The 19,031-nt window shown below is 40.6% G+C and overlaps 1 protein-coding gene and 1 non-coding gene across 3 annotated transcripts; both read left to right on the top strand.

The window, feature by feature from the left end:
• Window positions 1–267: 267 nt before the first annotated feature.
• LOC115785756 (ubiquitin-associated protein 2-like) lies at window positions 268–19,031 on the top strand. Of its 2 annotated transcripts, XM_030737583.1 has the most exons (29): window positions 268–392; window positions 2,669–2,800; window positions 3,014–3,091; window positions 3,216–3,326; window positions 3,489–3,645; window positions 3,811–3,888; window positions 5,777–5,840; window positions 6,064–6,152; window positions 6,319–6,371; window positions 6,755–6,819; window positions 6,993–7,224; window positions 7,317–7,569; window positions 7,707–7,844; window positions 8,271–8,407; window positions 9,248–9,480; window positions 9,983–10,223; window positions 10,347–10,386; window positions 10,620–10,758; window positions 10,952–11,009; window positions 11,217–11,433; window positions 11,650–11,741; window positions 12,062–12,112; window positions 12,240–12,318; window positions 13,704–13,898; window positions 14,587–14,757; window positions 15,452–15,553; window positions 15,906–15,979; window positions 17,457–17,648; window positions 18,163–19,030. In XM_030737583.1, exons 2-29 carry the CDS (start codon window positions 2,711–2,713, stop codon window positions 18,256–18,258), a joined length of 3,525 nt encoding a protein of 1,174 aa, XP_030593443.1. In that variant the 5' UTR covers window positions 268–392; window positions 2,669–2,710; the 3' UTR covers window positions 18,259–19,030. The 2 variants fall into 2 exon arrangements, with proteins under 2 accessions (XP_030593443.1, XP_030593444.1); XM_030737584.1 differs by lacking the exon at window positions 15,452–15,553 and having other exon boundaries at window positions 18,163–19,031.
• LOC115786386 (small nucleolar RNA SNORD121A) lies at window positions 10,793–10,868 on the top strand. Its single transcript, XR_004020415.1, has one exon. It is a non-coding gene; the product is annotated as a small nucleolar RNA SNORD121A (small nucleolar RNA).

Genomic DNA, 19,031 nt, shown 5'->3' with positions numbered 1-19,031 from the left:
AGATTTAGACAGAAGATCCGCTGTGGAGACTCCTAAAAGGAGCAACCGAAAGAAGAAGGAACATATACATATAAACTACAGGCCGCAGTTTAAGTTCGAGTATATTACAGCTTTTCCGGGAAATAAAAAAAAAGCGGTCTGCTTTGCAAAGCGTTCATTTTCTTCGACACACGTAAAAACTGAGTAGTTACAATGAGTTGATGGAACGGCCACCTGTTGTCAGGCTGAAGCGCGCTCACGTACAGGAACGAGCACGTAAGGGCGTGGCGCTGGGCCATCTGACCGGTTTTGCAGGTTTTGATTCGCTGTATCGGTTTCACAGTGCTGAGCCTCGGCGTTGTGGGTCACGTGACAGCATCTGCCGCTGCTGGCTGAGCGAAGCGTGTTAGCAGGTAAACGAAAGCTTCAGCTTTTTTGTGCTCATAGTTTTTATTACGCATTTTTAAGAGCTCAGATGTGTATCGTCTATTTTGGGTTTGTTTTAACGTAGTCGACGGGCCTGTACAGAAACATGAATACTCCTGTTCGGTGATTAGCTGGTTAAGTTACTCGCTGTTTAGCCTGCGTTGTATCCGTGCTGAGCGTAGCTGCATTGTATGCGGACGGGCCGTTCGCACGCCGGGCAGTCGGCATGTCGACTGTCTCTGTCGTTTCCTTATTTTCCACGTGTATTTTAATAAAGTTCCCCCCCAAGTCAGGTGCCTATACGTAAAATCAGGGACACTGGCCGTTGTAAAAGTTAACGGTCCACGCATCCTGTTTTAGTTTCAGTTGTTAGCTTACTGCTAACGTTAGCATCATCTCCCACGAAGTGACTGACGTTAGCCCGGTTGTTGTCCACACAAAGGGGTGCGTGGTAGCGCTTGTCACGTTTGTTTATTTATTTGTTTTTTTGGTTCCTACCCCAGTCGGACTGTACAGAAAACAGACATATTGTCAGACAAGTTAGGATACTGATACCCTTCTCAGGGAATGTGTCGATTTAACGGAGAGACTCGTGTGTGAGTCACACACGGAACAAAGAGTAGTGGCTAGCCGGGGTGCTGCTAGCGTGAGCTAGTTTGACCGAACGTCAACGTTAGCCTGTGTGGTTCATATTTCTTTCGGGTTTATCGCAGCGTCCACACAAATAAGGATATGACTGTTGTCTAATATGCAAAATAAGTTGAAAAACGTTGATTATCTGCATTCGTGACACACGCATATGCTTTGCCACATTTCCCGTGGATCGTATTTAAGAACCCCATGCTGATAAATTTCCACTTGGTTGTATTATTAGCTATAGCCAGGCACTTTGTTCGATACAAGCCAGGCTCGCTTTATGCTTCTGTTTTCCACCTTTTATAAAGTGTGTGTTTCTGTGATTTATTTTTATTTAAAAACAATAATTGAAAGGGTTCATGCCAGCATTAATATGTGGTGGTGCACTGACTGTTTTTGTGTGGGAGAATGAGGCAGGGCTGTAAGCTGACACCCAACAGGCCCCTCTGGGCTAGCTAAATTTAAACGGTGGATGTAGGGAACGACAGATGGGGTTATAGTCTTACATGGTATACCAGTGAGTCGGTATGTTTATATTAAGGGTACAGTATTAACACTGTAAGTAAGTAAAGTTTATTTATATAGTGGTTTTCAAGAATGAAAGTAAGTACTTTACAATAAAAAATAAGATGCAGCAGTTAAAATGGTATAAATAGATAAACCAAATAAAAACAAGCCTTCACAGGTGGGTCTTAGGCTTCTTTTTAAAATATCAGCAGTGTCCACAGATCTTAAGTCCAGTGGAAGCAAGTTCCACAACTTCTGAGCCACAACCTCAAAAGCAAAGTCTCCTTTTGTCTTTAACCTGGACCTAGATATTGCCAATGAACACTGATCAGTGGACCTAAGAGGACCTAGCAGCTATGTATAGTTGTAGTCGTTCACTGATATAGGGAGGCATTTCTTAAATTGAAGCCCACACTTCATGGGAAGCCAGTGTAAGGAGGACAGAATCAGTGGCACATGGGACCTTTTAGAGGACTCGGTGAGAAGGCTCACAGCTGCATTCATGACTGTTTGTAAACAATCCAGGGATGATTTGCTCAGCGAAAGGAATGATGAGTTATAATAATTGAGCTGTGATGAAATAAAAGCATGTATAACCATTTACTTTAATTTACTCATTTACATTGAGACACAGTATACTTAAGATAGGCAGTGTTCTGCAGATGATAAATACAAGTTTGTTCAAAACTGAATGCCTGATCAAAAGTAACACCCAGATTTCTGACAGTTGGGAGAACTGTTGATAAAATGGGTCCAACATTTACAGTTATCCTTGGAACAAAGTTGTCAGTGGCACAGATGAGAATTTCAGTTTTGGGGTATTTACAGAAAGGTAATTGGCTGCCATCCAATTCTTTGTAATATGAATGCAGTTGTGAAGGAGAGATAATTTGGTTACATTCTGGTGTTTGATTGACATGTATAACTGGATATCATCTGTGTAACAGTGGAATGGAGATGCCCTCGAATTTTTTAATTTGAAACGCTTCTTAGAGTCTCAAATGATATTCATTATATTTACTGCACATTAATTTAGCATTGTTTTCTTGCTAAGGGGTTACGATGTCATATCATCTCAGTCTGTCATTTTACTTTTATTTCTGTCTCCTTTCTCTTTCAGATTTTTCTATTTTGTACATACATTGTTTTGTATATACTGTATATGATGACTTCAGTGGTCAGCAATCAAGCCCGGGGTACTCGGGACAAAACGCTGCCGACCACCACACAAACAACACAGAAACAGATACAGGTGGGTCATTGTAAATACAGAGTTAATCCAGGTTTAATAAGTTTAATTAAAATAATCTTTTTTGCTTTTTAGCCACTATTCATTAAAATATGTAACCAAAACCAGTGCCTTGCTTTCTTTTTAAATTATTTATATTTATTAAATGTTCTGTTCAGATATTAATATAAGCTAACTTGTGCTCTTGTTTCTAATTAATCTCTGTTTGTTTTCCAGGCCACAGCAGAACAGATTCGTTTAGCCCAAGTGATTTATGACAAAAATGATGCTGATTTTGAAGACAAGGTCAAACAGGTAATGTGTTTGTGCGTATTCATGCATAGAGAAATAATCTTCTGGATCACCAAGATATAGTTTCCTGGAATTTAACTTCACTATGATTTTTGGGTTTTTTTTTTCTGTTTTGTGACCTTCACAGTTGATTGAGGTCACTGGGAAGACTCAAGATGAGTGTATGGTAGCCCTCCATGACTGCAATGAAGATGTAAACAGAGCCATCAATTTCCTGTTGGAAAGCACCTCTGACACAGTAAGTATGCACCATCCCCAATCACGTGTTGTGCCTGTCTTTACATGTCATTTGGCTATTGAGATCTGTTCTAGCACAGACCAAATCATGATGTATGATGCAAAATTAAATGTAGAAATACATTTTGTACCACTAGCATCACTTTCTATTCAACTCTGTCAGACCTCCTGGGAGACTGTAGGAAAGAAGCGCAGCCTTGGGAAAGAAGGAGGACCTTCAGAGATAAAGGAGACCAGGGAGAAGAAGGGAGAGAGGGAAGCCAGTCGTGGGCGGGGGGGATCCACCAGAAGGGGCAGAGGCATCAGCCGAGGGCGTGAGGGTAAGAAAAGGACAAATGCTTGTTATATCTAAAGGATCAAAACTTTTCTTGCGTATGTGTTATATGTATCGCATTGAGGATGTTTTCATAATTTGGGTACAGTTGATTATTAATTATGAATTTTAAATCATCTTATTTTCCTCATCTTTTCTTGTTGAATTCCAGGTCGATCAGAGGAAAATGGATTTGAAGTGGCTCCTGGTGAGAGAGGAGGAGACCGTGGACGCAGGGGGAGAGGTAGAGGTGCGCATTACAGAGAATAACACACCTCAGATTTATTAATCCACACGCAGAGCTGGATTGTAAGAAGGTGACACAAATGAAGTGCTAACTGTAGTTACCATTTGCACATTCTCCATCACAGATAAAGATCACAGATAAATATCTGTGATCTTTAGGTCAGTAATAGACTCGGATGTTATTTAACATGCTTTGGTAATGTGGCTGGCAGTATATTTGTGTCTGTCTGTATTAATAGTATATAAACACTTAAGATTAGTGGAATGCACTCAGTCCCCATGTTTTCTTGAATGGGTATTTGGTAGGAGTTTTGTTTTAATAGACTCTGGTCAAGGTTGAAAGCAGCACAATCAGGCAGAATAACAGGGACTGCTCAGGGTCATAGTGATGTAAATTTCACAGTCAGACAGCCAGTGTGAGTCTGTGCAGACGTCCACGTGTCTGCCTGTTTGTTGTGAGTGCATGGACTTGTCTGTGGAGAATTTACATTACAGTGCATCAACTACACATGTGCCCCAGGCTGTGACTTAAGAGGTATAACAAGAATGACTACTCAGCCATTGGATCTCCAATTGTCTTTGTCTGGAACAAAGTATAGTTAATGCTTAGCTTTCTTTTTCATATGTGTAATATTCACATATGACCTTTCTCTCATCCTCCCCACACACAGTGCAGCCTTTCACCGACAAACATGCCTGGTGAAATACAAAGTTTAATAATTAAGTTACACTTTAAAATGAAACCAATAGACAGAAACACCCTACCTCGTTTTCTCTTGTTTTCTCTTGTTTTGAGATGGCAGTTTAAACCCACCCCTCCAAGATTGTTTTAAGAGTGCAGAGGTGTGTGCATGTCCTGACGTGAAAATTTATAGACAAATTCCACTTAATATGAATATAATGGTAATGATACACTACACTGCCAAAAGGATTCTCTCATCTACCTTTACATACATTCATCACTCCAGAGAGCATGTTTCTACTGCTCGTGAGTCCAGTGGCAGCGTACTTCACACCACTGCATCCTACGCTTTACATGGCGTTTGGTGTGAGGCTTGGATGTAGCTGTTCGGCCATGGAAACCCACATCATGAAGCTCTCTACACACTGTTGTTGAGTTAATCTGAAGGCCACATGAAGTTTGGAGGTCTGTAGCGATTGACTTTGCAGAAAGTTAGTGACCTCTGTTTACCATGTGCCTCAGCATCCATTGACCCTGCTCTGTGATTTTTATGTGACCTACCATTTCATGGCTGAGTTGCTGTCATTTCCACTTTGCTGTAATACTACGAACAATTGACTGTGGAATATTTAGTAACAAGGAAATTTCAGGACTGGACTTGTTGCACAGGTGGCATCCTATAACGGTACCATGCTGGAATTCTGAGAGTGACCAGTTCTTTCACAAATGTTTGTAGAAGTGGTCTTCATGCCTAGGTGCTTGATTTTAATACATCTGTGGCCATGGAAGTGATTAGAACACTTGAATTCAGTGTTCTGGGTGGGTGTCGTGTTCTGAGTTTTAATGCAATAATCAGAATCTGAGTTAAGAAATCCCGTTGGGAAGCTTGCGATCATTGTCCCCAGAGATCATCATACATCAGTACACATCACCTGCTTGGCTCACATTTTTGTTACAACACAAATTTGTTTGGTATCCTTTTTGGTGTCATTAATGACCGAGTGTTCATGATGTTACTAAACCAACACCACATTATCCAATAAAATTCATAGGAAACTTTAACTCACATGGTTGTGTTACTTTTCTGTAAATGCATCCCCAATCTTTTGCTGTGTTTAAAGTTTGATACTCTTAAAAATGCTTAATGAGGACTTGAGAGTCGAGTGGCCCAATCTACAATGATTTTCTGTTTTTTCTGTTGCATCCTCAGGTGCAGGGGGTCGTGGCAGAGGAAGAGCAGCTGTTGGTAACAGGTTTACTTCGCAGGGAATGGGGTAAGAACATGCATCATGTATTTTAAGTTTTAAACCTGAAGTAAGGAGATCATGATGTTGATTACAAGCACATATCTTAAAAAATAAGTGTGTGGAAAAAATACGTTTCTGAATCTCCAGATTGAAAAATGATTCTACCTGCTATTTTTGGGAACAGCAGATGTTTTCCACATCTCTGCTTTTTTTTTTTTTCTTCACACTACTACTTTTTTCCCTCCCCCAGCACCTTCAATCCTGCTGACTACACTGCTAACTCTGGAGCTCGCCAGGAGACATGGGAAGGAGATGGCAACGAAGCTGCTGAGGAAACTGGTAAACTGCTCTGACTTGTGCAGTATTCTGAAGATTTAGTATCCTCTAGTCTTCATTTGGGCAAATGTCTAGTTTTAGACTATTTCAGAATTGACACAGAAATGTGGAAGATTATTCACATCATCACATCAGAGCACTAATTTGGTTGTTGTTCTGTTTTATTTAGGGACATGGGGAGGTAACCTGGAAGACTGGACTTCAGAAGACTGGAATGAGGATGTAAGGCAATGCTTTTTTTTTTTTAAATGAAAGTGAAAGGGTATTATAGACTTGGATAAAGTTTATTTAGTAACACCACTTTAAATGTGCACTGGCTTGCATAGTGTTGCTGTCTAATGATATCAGTTCACTAAATCTTGTTTAACCCTTTTGGTCATGATACAGGAATTTTGGTGAGGGGAAAAAATTAATCTTCTGCCTAATAATTTTTATTTTTTTTTTAGGTAGATGTCAGAAAATCAACATTACAGTACAATATATAACTATAGAAAGTGATGTACACAATTGAGTATACGGTGACCATAATGGTTAAAGAGTGACTTAATGTGGCTCTGAGAGCTTGTTGAATATTGTACTGATGTTAATCTTCATCTTTCACACAGTTGTCTGAGACCAAAGTATTCACTGCCTCTTCTGCTCCAGTAAATCACATCACACCTGGAAACAAGTAAGCCAATTATGCCCAAAGTCACAGGCACCTTACACAACACACAGAACTCATTTTATTTTGGAAAATTGAGTTTTATTTACCACCATTATTCTCCCTTTCCACCCTCCTACCAAACCTTTTTACCTCCACTCTTCTCTCTGCCTGTTCTCTTGTCTCCTGCTTGTTCCCAGTGTGGACCTGCCTGGCATACTTCCTAAGGCTGGAGTGGCTGTAGGGGGTTCTGTGGACTCCGACTTAGGGGCGATAGTTGATGGCCCTTCAGCTGAGGATTTGGGCCAAAGCCTGGTCTTTACCAATTCACATCACAATGGACGCACTGCAACACACAGCTACGCACATGCCACAGCCAACAGCTATGCCCATGCTGCCTCTGCCAGTACCACCTACGCACATGCTGCACTGGTATTCATAGCTATACACTATAGATTTATAGACTTTAATGCACTATAGGTTTGCGTATATCATCATATCTTTTTCTTCTGTCACCCTCCCAGTCCTCAGTCCTGGGTTCTGGTTTTGGGTCCCTGAATGCACCCAAGCAGACACCTACCCCTGACATCCGGACATCAGAGCAACTGAATGGGCCTCGCCTTGGTCAAAGAACCAGCCAGATGTTGGCCACCACCAGCAACAGCAGCGTTTCCAAAGATGCAGGGCAGTCTCCAATGCAAACTCCTGCCCCTGCCCCTTCTCCCTCTGCAGACAAGGCTCAGAGAGTGGAGAATGGGCCTGTTACTGTCCAGCACTGTAAGTTTATTTCAGAGTGGTTATAAAATCCAAAACAGAAAGATTTTATTTTTAAATTTCTAACCAATTGTTAATGAAGACAGTAAAGCCTAGAGGTATAGTGAGCTTCAGTACTGTATTGTCTCCTTTGTCTTCAGCGGAGATGAAGCTTCAGCCAGAGCCATCAGTAGTGCTCAGCCAGCTGGCTCAGAGGCAACAGCAGTCCACAGTCCTTCCCACCACAGAGCCTCTGGGCCTTACTCAGGCACATGCTCCACAGGCCCCCACACCGCCAGGTAGGACTGCAGAACAGAACCATTCTGTACCAGTAAAGGTGTGAAAGACTGCACCACATTCACATTAAGCAAACATTAAATCTTTAACTCTAAGATTTTTTTTTTTTCATAACTAAATATTGATAATTTAATGCTAATCTGATTAATCCAGAGATGGTGTTCCATCATCCACTGAGATGTTTAATAACATGTGCAGTAGAAAAGCACATGTAGACATGTCAGTTGGGCTTATTTGTTGACTGTTGCCATATATGGAGTAAAGAGACCTTAAATCTGTTGTGCCTCTACAAAAAGACCCATAACAGGATGTTAATGTTAGTTAATGGCTTTATTGCCATGTGGTCATATCATCTTCCTAAAGTTGTTGTGATCAAAGTGACTTGTAGTGACATTATGAATGGGTATGGTGCTTTCATTCTCATTCAGGTCATGAGCCCTCTGTCCCTCCTGTAAGAGATGGAGCTTCTCCAGGAATGAAGCTGCCAGGCATGGAGGTTCCAACTGCAGAGCCCCCTCAGCGTCAACTAAAGACACAGAGACGTAGAGCACCACCTCCTTCAAAAGTAAGCTCTTGTGATATTAAGGCTTTTATTTGGCAGAAAATGTAAAAGTGAGAAAACAATAAAGTAGTATTCTTTCTAAGAGGAGAAATAAATTCAGTAATTTATCTGCTCTTATAGACTTTACAAGGCAGGTCTGCTAGCTAACCAGTTATATGAACAGACTTAAATGAGGTAGTTTCCACAGGCTGTAAACTCTGCTCCCCTGGCTTTATCTATATCTTGTCAACAAACACAGAGGGCACACAGAGGTATGCAGTCTTTTTTTTTTTTTTTTTTTAAATAGAATACAAGGCTCATACATGGTTGCTGTTGTCTAACTCTTCAGGTGTTCTTTTGTTTGGTTTGTTGTCAGCTTAACGTCTTTGTTGCTACACTTAGTGACTTTTCGTATCTCTTTAGTTGCTTTTTGGACAGTAGCCACCACTAAGTTGCAAGCATGAGGTCGTGCTCACATTTTACTATGTCTGGTCTCTTGAGCTGAGCAGCAGCTGTGAATGAGCTGTTTACACAGACAGAGGCTGTGCACTGTGCCAGAGAATAAATATACTCTTTTGCTTCCATCTTTCTTTGAGTGATCATTTTATTTGTAAAAGTAGAGCATGGTGCTTTCATTCTCATTATTTGTGATTGGCTAATCACAAATAAGTGTATTGGTGCATACGCTCGTGTCGGCATTATGTTGTGTCCTGACCTTCAGTTACTTCTTTATGGGTCTGTTTTAACTCAAATTGAATACTGGCAATTTTTTTTTTCACAACCTCTTTTATAATAAGTGACACAAACCTATCCAGAGTCAAAAAATATTGATTGGTTCTGATAACGCCCCTCTGTCATCTTTAGATTCCATCATCAGCAGTGGAGATGCCAGGATCAGCAGATGTGTCTGGCCTGAATGTTCAGTTTGGAGCTCTAGACTTTGGGTCTGAGGCTAGTAGTGGAACATCAGATATGGCACAGACTGAGATGGCCAGGGAACACACGCCAACTCAGCCCCCAGCAGCCATGCCAGTTCCTACTGCTGTTCCCACACAGCAGCCTCAGAATAGCCTGTTCTCCAAGCCAGGAGCTGTGAGGTATGTGTTTGTCAGGCAGGTTTGTTTGTTTGTTTACATGAGGCATTTGTTGTATGAAATTTCCCATGATGTGGATATAATTCTGGCAACCATTCAAAGCTGGGATTTGCTGAAAGCTGAGCACTCACGGCAGGCAGGTGTTTCCTCACCACTTCATTTTCCAGGAACTAAAATCTCTGCAATTCTTTCTGTGTGTTTCCAGTGTAGCCCAGAGACCTACAGAGATTTCTCAGATTTATTCAAAAGGTTCTTGGTTTTCCAGGGAAAGTTCCTGTTTTGAAAATGCAGCAAAAATTTTAAATTATGTCCCCTCCCATCACTCTGTCTGGAACTTGCAACTTTCTATTTATATATTTTTTTTTTCTCAGTTACAGCTAGGACCTACAAGTGTTTTTATTTATTTATTTTTGAATTAAATGACACCCAGCTCCTCTTTGTGTATATTTCTTATGTATGAAACACCCCCCCCAAAAAAATATATATATTTTTGTTCTTTAAACAGCGAACACATGAGCAGCTTATCTACTGCTGTATCAGATCCCAACTTCCCTTCACCATCTTTGGGCTTACCTAGTGCTACGCCCTCGCCCTCCCTTGGTCTTCCCAGTGCAGCTGCTCCACCCTCCTCTGCAGCCCCTTCCACAGTCAGCCGCGTAGAGAGCAGCGGCCCGAGGACCCTACCCCCTCATCTCGGCTTCTCTCAGAGTAAAGATGTCCCATCAGTTCCTGGTGGCCCTCTGACGGTGAGTATAAACCTTTTCTTCTGTCTCAAATCACAAAATAATAAAATTTTCACAACTAGTTAGTGTTTGTACTTGAAAGCTGAATGATGAAACTAAGTCTTTAAGCATTTCTCTTTCTCATAGAATGGCTACAGTGGTATGAAGACACAGAGCGCACAAGACAGTAAGTACTTAGACTGTAAAAATGCACTCACATGGCCAATAAAGTCTAATATAATGAACATTGATTGCTTAATGCTGGGTAGGAAATGGAAAGAAGCCTCTTAGTGAAAGTTGATGTGTTTTTTTTTTTTACTCCACACTGATTGTTATATTTTATTTTCCTTTTCGTACAGTCTTTAAAGATGAACAAACAAAATTCTGAACCACATTAATCTTCTACTTCTTTTAAACCAGCCACATCATCATCATCATCATCATCTAGGACAGTGAAAACAGAGTCTCCCATTATGACAAGTGACAGCAGTCCCGGCCACCACATCCCTTCACCTGCTGTTACACCTTCCCATTCAACACCCATCTCATCGCTCAGCAGGTAAGGGATGGCTCAGCTGCACTTTGACCTTTTTGTCCGGAGATAATGATGCTTACAAGCACATATCTAAATCATTTAATGTGGACATAATTTCACTGAATCTCCCTGTTTCCTGCTCACAGTTGGAAGTGGTTTTGTGGCTTTGTCAGATTTTAAGCAGGCTAACAGACTCACTTTATTTTTTTCTTTGTAGTCACACAAGCAGTACTCACTCATCTGGATCGATCCTCTCTACAAGTTCCTCCTTGACGGTAAGTGGATCTACACATGATCTGCTGATTTGATTTCGAGATGCTTAGTCTATTTGGTTTTTATAACTGTTTTTATCATAATCTAGGACTGACTTTTAACTAAGCTCTGAGTGCGAGCATAAGGTTTTATCTATGAAGGCATCCATCCCTTACAAAACAAAACAAAAAAAAAAAAAACCCAGACCATACCTGCTTCTGTTCCTTCAGACAAGTAACGAGGAGAGTAGCAGCGGAAACCTCCATGCCTTTTCTTCGTCGTCCAGCCAGGTTATCAATCCCAGTTCTTCAGGTCCCCCGGTTGTCAGTAGTTCTGCCACGAATGGTCTGCACCCATCTGGAGCACCAGGATTAATTCCTAATGGCACAAACGCCACACTCTCAGCTGCAGGCAGCCGCACAGCACCCCTGCTCACAAACACCTCTGGTATGATCAGCAAGACTAGCCTAACACCAAAAAATTATATAAAATAAAACATGTCTTGAAATACCATATCCTGTTTTGTTGTTTACATTTACTGTGAATTATGCTTCCAGTCTGGCTGGTTTGGACACTTATTTAAGACTATGCTTAACTATAAATGGCTATTTTCATTCCTCTTTAAATCAACTCATAAAATGCCTCTTGTGTTGTCTTCTCCAGGTAAAGCTCCTCCCAACTTGGCCCAAGGAGTTCCACCTCTCCTGGCTAACCAGTATATCATGGGCCCTGGTGGATTGCTTCCTGCTTATCCGGTAACTATTCTTACCCCTGTGGACCATGTGTGATATGCTTTGATGATCAAAATTTACTTGATTGTATTAATTTATCCCTTGAGTTTTTAAGGCTAAAGAAGACTTAAAATGGACACTAAAAATAGATACTAAAATGGATAGTTGTTAGGTTTAACATCAAGATTTGATGTCTTTAAAAAAAAAAAAAAAAAAAGCCCAAATGTATAAAAAAATAAAATAAAATTTTCCAGAGCTGCACACATTAGCTATCTTTAGCCATCAGTGCTGTTTATTAGAGACTTTGACATTATACTAAATGTCCATTGTCTTAATTTGAACAGCAGATATATGGATATGAGGACTTGCAAATGCTGCAGTCTCGTCTTCCTTTGGTGAGTCTCTTGCTGTGGTTATTACTTTCATACTGTTTCCGTACTTCTAAATTCACCTTTGAAAATCTTTATCCTCAGACCTGTGATTGTCTTTTTAATTATCAGTAATTTTCCTCTTTCTGCACAGGACTACTATGGTGTAACATTCCCTGGTGCTACAACTGCTCTGCCTGGGAGAGATGGGCTTGCTAATAATCCATATTCTGGTAAATCAAATTTTATCACCTCTGCCAACGAGATTGTAAATGACCTGTTGACCTATAATCTGTGAAATGTGTCAAAAATATCTCTTATGAATTATATCAAGTTGTTTTGAGCAAGAGACAACATTTCTATCACAGAGTAGAAGCTGCAATCAGGGTATAAACTGTTATTGACATTAAAAATGTATTTTTAAAGAGAAATCTGGCCAAGAGGACAGAAATCATAACAAATTTAATATTACAGCTCTATAAAGATATCTTAAGTTTCCGAAAAGGACCGGATTGATTATAATGTAGGTACAATAACACAGAGTCATAAAAATACTTGCAAAACAGGTAATTTTTTCATTTTACATAGAAGTCATTCATAAATCCTGTTGTCTGCACTCTTTTTTTTTTTTTTTTTTTTCCCTTCTTTTTTTTTTTAAACCAATATAAGCAAAGACATTACACATAAAACCACATAGAAATCACTTTATGGCAGACAATCACTTTTTGGCCCAACACTAACATTTATGCTTGTGCAGGTGTCTTGTGAGTTAATTACCTTTCAGTTGTGTCCCGGTGTTTTACATGCTGGCCGACAGAAACATAAAATGCTGGGACTTTTTTCCCCTCCTTGTTCCTACTCTTTGCTGTGGTCAGTTTCCTTTAAAGGTGCAAACACATTTTTTCCCTCTAGTTTTTTTTGCTTCTTTGTAAAATCTTGGGGAATTAGCCGGAAATGCACAGAAGGAAATGACGGTGTTTCTCAGGAGGTGCGCTTCAGGTTACATTGTAAAACTTCAGAAAAAACAATATTAGACCTAATGAATTTATCAGGCCAAGATTAACAGAGTTGTGGCATTTTTCTATAACGATGTCAGGCCTGCAGTTCTATATGGTGGCAGATTTGTCCGTAACATTTAGGACAACTATTTACCAGCACTGGACATCAATTAAAATCTTAACAATTAGCCTAACAGACTAGTGTGTCTGGTACTGACTAGTGACAATAGCAATGATTAGTCGACTAGTCGTGCACATCCCTTATTGGAATGTTAAAGATGTGAAATCAATGCAGACCACTGTTTGCTTCAGCACAGAGAATTTCTAGAATTGTCATAAATGTAATGTGGGAGGGGGGGCCATCTTTTTAAAAAAAATTTACTTTTTTTTTTTTTTTTTTTTTTTTTTTTATCCTAAGCAGTATTTTGTTTTTTCGTCATGGCTGTTATGAACAGACATTTACCAAGAGCACCAGCCCTACAGTATCCTCAAATGTTGGTTTGTTTGCCGCATAAAAGATGATTAGTTGAGAATCGTGCTTTCACTGATGGGGCATTTAGTATCCTGGAAAATTCTTTTCAACTTTGGACCTTTTCTCCTGTTTTCCTGATTCTTTCCAGGTGAGGCAACAAAGTTTGGCAGGAATGACTCTTCATCTCCAGCTCCCCCAACCACCCTGTCTACAGCTGGGGTGCAGTCACAGCCCCAGCAGACACAGCAGGGAGGGACACAAGGGCAGGGTCAGAGCCAGGGTCAGCAGACACAGAACCAGGCCTTCCTCAATCCCCCACTACCCCCTGGTTATGGATACACTGGTAAGGAAACGCAAACTCATGTTTCAGCATAATGATGTCAGTCATTCTCTGGAGCTTGAAAAAGGCGACTGGACTTCTTTTTGTTTCTTGAAGACGTTTCACCTCTCATCCGAAAGGCTTCTTCAGTTCTCAACCAAATGGTGGAGAGACCCAGGTATTTAAACCCCTGTGGGCGTAGTCCCCTGGAGGTGGTTATGACCCTCTATTGATCATGTGCTTGAACACATGTGCCCAGGTGTGAAGGGGGCGTGGGTCATATTTAATCAGTGGTTTCAGTTGAAACCAACTTAGGACTCCGCTCCATTGTTTCCTGTGGCCTATTGAGGTCACTGGAACAAAGGTGTGAATGGGGGTTGAGACGTCTGGGAAGGGAGCTCAGGACAGCACTGTAAGCGGGGGAAAGTTGGTGACGTAATCCACCTCCTCTGTTCAATGATGGTTGTTCACAGTGGACATAGATTTAAATACCTGGGTCTCTCCACCATTTGGTTGAGAACTGAAGAAGCCTTTCGGATGAGAGGTGAAACGTCTTCAAGAAACAAAAAGAAGTCCAGTCGCCTTTTTCAAGCTCCAGAGACTACTATGACCTGGATAACTGAGAATCTACACAGACGATGTCAGTCATTCTAAGTATTTTACAGTATTAAATAGTTTCAGCAAAAGCTGATTGCTGTGCATCATCTCACAGGTCTGCCATACTATGCTGGTGTGCCTGGGGTTCCCTCACCTTTCCAGTATGGCCCCACTGTCTTTGTGCCTCCTGCTTCAGCCAAGCAGCCAGCAATGGGGCTGGCTAACCCCTCCAATCAGTACCACCAACAGCATCAGCCCAGTTATGGACAGCATGCATATGGCACAGGTAAGACCTAGACTAAACAGAGCTTTTGTCTAGTTTGTTGTAATTGTATTAATAATAGTAATAATAAATTAGTAAACTCGACTGATAACTCAAGTTTATCTAAAACTACTGAACAACACAACATGTAGTTAAGAAGGTTACTTCATCAGCTTAAAAGTTGTTAGTGTTATGGTGGGCTTTCTGGAAAGTTACATTTGTGTGTTTTGATGCTGAAAAGTACATATTACTTTCAGCTTTTCATACCTCATGTACAGTAGTATTTTACAATTATTATGAGAGATTTCTTTTTAATAGACCTTGGACTAAGTGTAGTGGGAGGGGAAAAGTGAATTTAATTTCCAGTTTCTTTACACATGTGCACCATATGCTGCATGTGCGTGTAGAGTTGGGCCTGTGGTTTCTTTGTTTTGTATTTTTTGCTTGTGCTGCATGCATAGCTCAAACCCCCTGCTAAGGTTGGACACAGCTCAGTATAGACACAGCTGCCATTTCAGTCAGGTTACTTTACTGCCTCTCTCTCTCTCTCTCTCTCTCTCTCTCTCTCGCTCTCTCTCTCCTGCCCCCTCCCCCTCTTTTTCCTTCCCATCCTCTTCCTTCACAAAATCTGTTCCTCATCTCTTCCTACTCTCTCCCCCTCCTCTGCTTGCTCTTCCTCCTTTCTTCTTCTCTACTCCTCCTCCTCCTCCTCATTCAGCCTTTGATGACCTGTCTCAAGCCCATGGGGAATACAATAAGGCAGGGTATGGAGGCACTGCCCAGTCACAGGCCAAGTCAGCAGGCAGCGGTCCAGGGAAAGGTACATGCACAACACATGGTGCACACTCTAACAGCACGCACACACACAGTTAGTGGGCGTTTTCCAGTAAGGAAAAACGGGTGTACTCACAATTGCAGATGATTCTACAGTCGAGAGAGTCCTGGAGAAAGGTGTGTATATGCACGCATGTGATTGTACTTTCATGTGCAAATGGCTGGGTACATGCCAAAATGGGTGGGGGGGCAGAAGTGAGAAACATGCCTCTGCTCCTCCTCACTTACTATGCTGCTTTTTCCTGGCTGGTCTGCCTCCTACTAACATCGGAAACTGAAGTTTAGAAGATTTGCTTATTAGCAGTGAAGTGACTTGTTTTCCCCTCTTATCTTCCCAGCACCAGGATTGTCAGGATCAGGTACTAGTGGTGGAGTGCCTGACATGGGAGGTTCAATCTACAGCAAAACACAGGTGTGTGACTTGGGCCTTTGGGGGATGCCTACACATGTAAGCATGATTGGTTCACATATAGGTAAAGCAATGAGTCTGTGTTACGTTACTTAAGATAGGTCGATGCATTTTCCAGTTACTTCTGCAAATTTAATAAGTAATATTTTATGTGTGAATGAAATTAACCCTACCTTAGAATAAGAGGTAAAAATATTTTTATCTAAACAGTTTCCTATTAGGGGAAGGTTAAAACCTCACTGATGGGTGCCAAAATTTCTTATATGCAGGTGTAAAGGTGATTTGTTAGACTCAGTAAGAGCTCTAATTTTTTTTTTTTCTTCTTGGACTCCATTGGAAGAGCTTTGTGTGATCCACATTTCCGAAGTCTTCAGTTTTATTACACTATTATTGAACAAATTCATTTGTTCAATTCGTCCACTGTGTCTTTATGGCCTCTGTTTTAAAGCCCACTTTATTCAGATTGACTTGCCTGACTTCAACAAATGAATCTCAGCATTTCTCATTGAAGATGCACTGATTGCAATTTTCTTGGCTGATTCTGATTTCCAATTTAGTTTTTCTTAAGTGTGACCTGCCAAGACAACATATAAATACAAAAAAAGTCAACTTTTTTTTTCAATCAAAGTTTATTTTTATAATAAAATAAATAAACTTTGCGATTTCCTTCAAACTGCAGTAGGTTACAGGATCTTCTCTAACTTAAACAACTGAAAATAAAGGGCTCTGCTCCTGGAAATATTGAAGTGTCTCATTAGGTTTGTTTTGAACTGTTTTGTGATGTTCCCCTGTGGATTACTTTGGCTTCCTTACACAGTGAAGAACTCACTAACGGCCACAGCTAAAGACTAACAATGTGTCACTGCCTATAGCATACCTGTGAGTTTACATGCGGCTATTATTTATTTATTTATTTTTGCATTGGTATGCACGTGTTGGGCTCAAAATTGACTGGCTTGCAATCTGACATATATGAGGTTGACCGGCCGATCATCCATGCAGGCTGAGAACACTGGAAATCATCCAGTTCCGGCCCCTGGCCGTCAATTGGTGCATCTACTTCTAATCTACGTCGTAGAAATGGTGATCTTACAGACAGGCAGCACATCTACCCTAGCTGTGCCTGACCATATGCCCAAGCCTTTACAGCAGTCTGAAGTCTGAACTTCTGGTTCTGAGATTAGTTGTACATGTTCTGATCTCATTAGTAGAAACTTTGGCCGCATTTAATGACCATCAGCAATGTAACATTTTATATAATATGGATAAAAAATTGATTTGAGAGATATAACCTAGAAAATGTAGAAACAATGGCACATCAGTTTGAATAACCTATTACATTTATAAATTAAGCTTAAATATTGAACTGTTTGGTTTCAAAAGAATGTTAAATGAAAAGATTAAGAATTAGATGCAAGTTTTTTTTGTAGATCTGCTGCACATGAATTTAATCTTTTGTGTCTTTGCTCGCTTTTTGTAGTCATTTGACAAGCAGGGCTTCCACACAGGGACACCACCTCCTTTCAACCTGCCTTCAGCACTGGGAGGAACGGGGCCCCTGACTCCTGGGGCTGCACCTGGCTACGCCCCTGCACCTTTCCTGCACATTCTTCCTCCTCACCAACAGCCCCACTCCCAGCTGCTGCACCATCACCTCACACAAGATGGACAGGTACCCCCTACCCCAATCCAACCCACACAACCCCCAAAGTTGAGGTTCAAGAAAAGTGTGATTTTTGGCTAGTGAGAATGTATTTTGTATTTGAGTTTTAGCAGCAACAAATTAAAATCCATCTTTGTTCCCTTTATTTATTTTTAGGGTGGATAGTGGATAAAGTCACTACATAAAAAGAATATTCTGTCCCTACTAAATAATTTGGTGCCAATCGAATAACAGAAATACTCACTGTGTAAATCTGATTAAATTCTGTACCCATGTTGCTGAAGTTGTTTAAGGATTTTTATTTGACTTGTCACTCTCATTCATCACTAAAAATCTCTCCCTGATACCTTATTGTTTCCTCCAAAAGTGCTATGTTGACGTATATTTTGGGGGATTTTAGATCTGCACTCCCTTGCATGATAAGTTCCATAGAAAAGGCTGATAAAATAGAAATTAAATAAACTTCCTAGGTAGTTGTTTGGTCTTAAATGTATCCACTAAATGGACGTCTTCTTCTTCACAGGGTGGTCCTGGTCAGCGCAATCAGTCCAGCAGCATGCAGCAGAAAACCCAAGGCAGCAAGTCCAGCTATAGCAGCTCCCCATACTGGGCAAACTGAGGAATGCTTCCATTTTTTTTTTCCTGTCTCCCTGAAAGGCTGCGTGTGTAAAGCTAAAACAGAAATACAAACACACTACCCTCACAATGAGCAACCATGGGCCTCCTTGCCCTGCTCCCCCCACCTCCGCAAGTCCTCTTTAAGTCTTTTGTGTTCTCTCTTCCCCCCCCCTTTTCAAAATTGGTTGTACATGTAAGATATTTATGTATGTATTTATATATAAATATATATATATACTGTATATGTAATAGTAGAACATGAAATGTGGTTGCTGCATTTTATTTTTGAAGGACTTTTTGTTTACTTTTTTCAAAACTGCAAGAAAAGATGTTACATTGAGACAGAATGAGATGGTGATGCGAAGAAGAAAACCAATCCAAAACTTCCTGCAAGAAACCAGAAAAAGGAAAAGGAGAGAGCTATAGCACTGATTGCATATGAGGACACTTCAGATGGGGGTGGGGTTTATATTAACTAACTGCATCTGTCTCCTCTTTTTTTTCTTTTTTTTTTTTTTATATATATGACTTCCTGAATGGCCGGGCTCATCCCTCTAAACTTCATTTTGTAGCTTCCTGTCTGTTCCCTCTTCTCTCCCTCTCCTCTGGAGAGCTGCCTACTCTCCTGGTGTCAGTTCCTTTTTAAAGAAAGACCTGCCCATCTAAATTTTATATTTTAAATTAATTTTAACCCTCATTTTCTCGAAATAAAGTTCTGAGCAGTTGGAATTTTACTTCTTGTCCTTTATGTACATTTATGCCAGTTAATCAAGT

Source organism: Archocentrus centrarchus, chromosome 9 (assembly GCF_007364275.1).
Source record: "Archocentrus centrarchus isolate MPI-CPG fArcCen1 chromosome 9, fArcCen1, whole genome shotgun sequence".
NCBI lineage: Eukaryota > Metazoa > Chordata > Actinopteri > Cichliformes > Cichlidae > Archocentrus > Archocentrus centrarchus.
The sequence above is the reverse complement of the archived record's forward strand: the minus strand, read 5'-3'. Positions and strand labels throughout refer to the sequence as shown.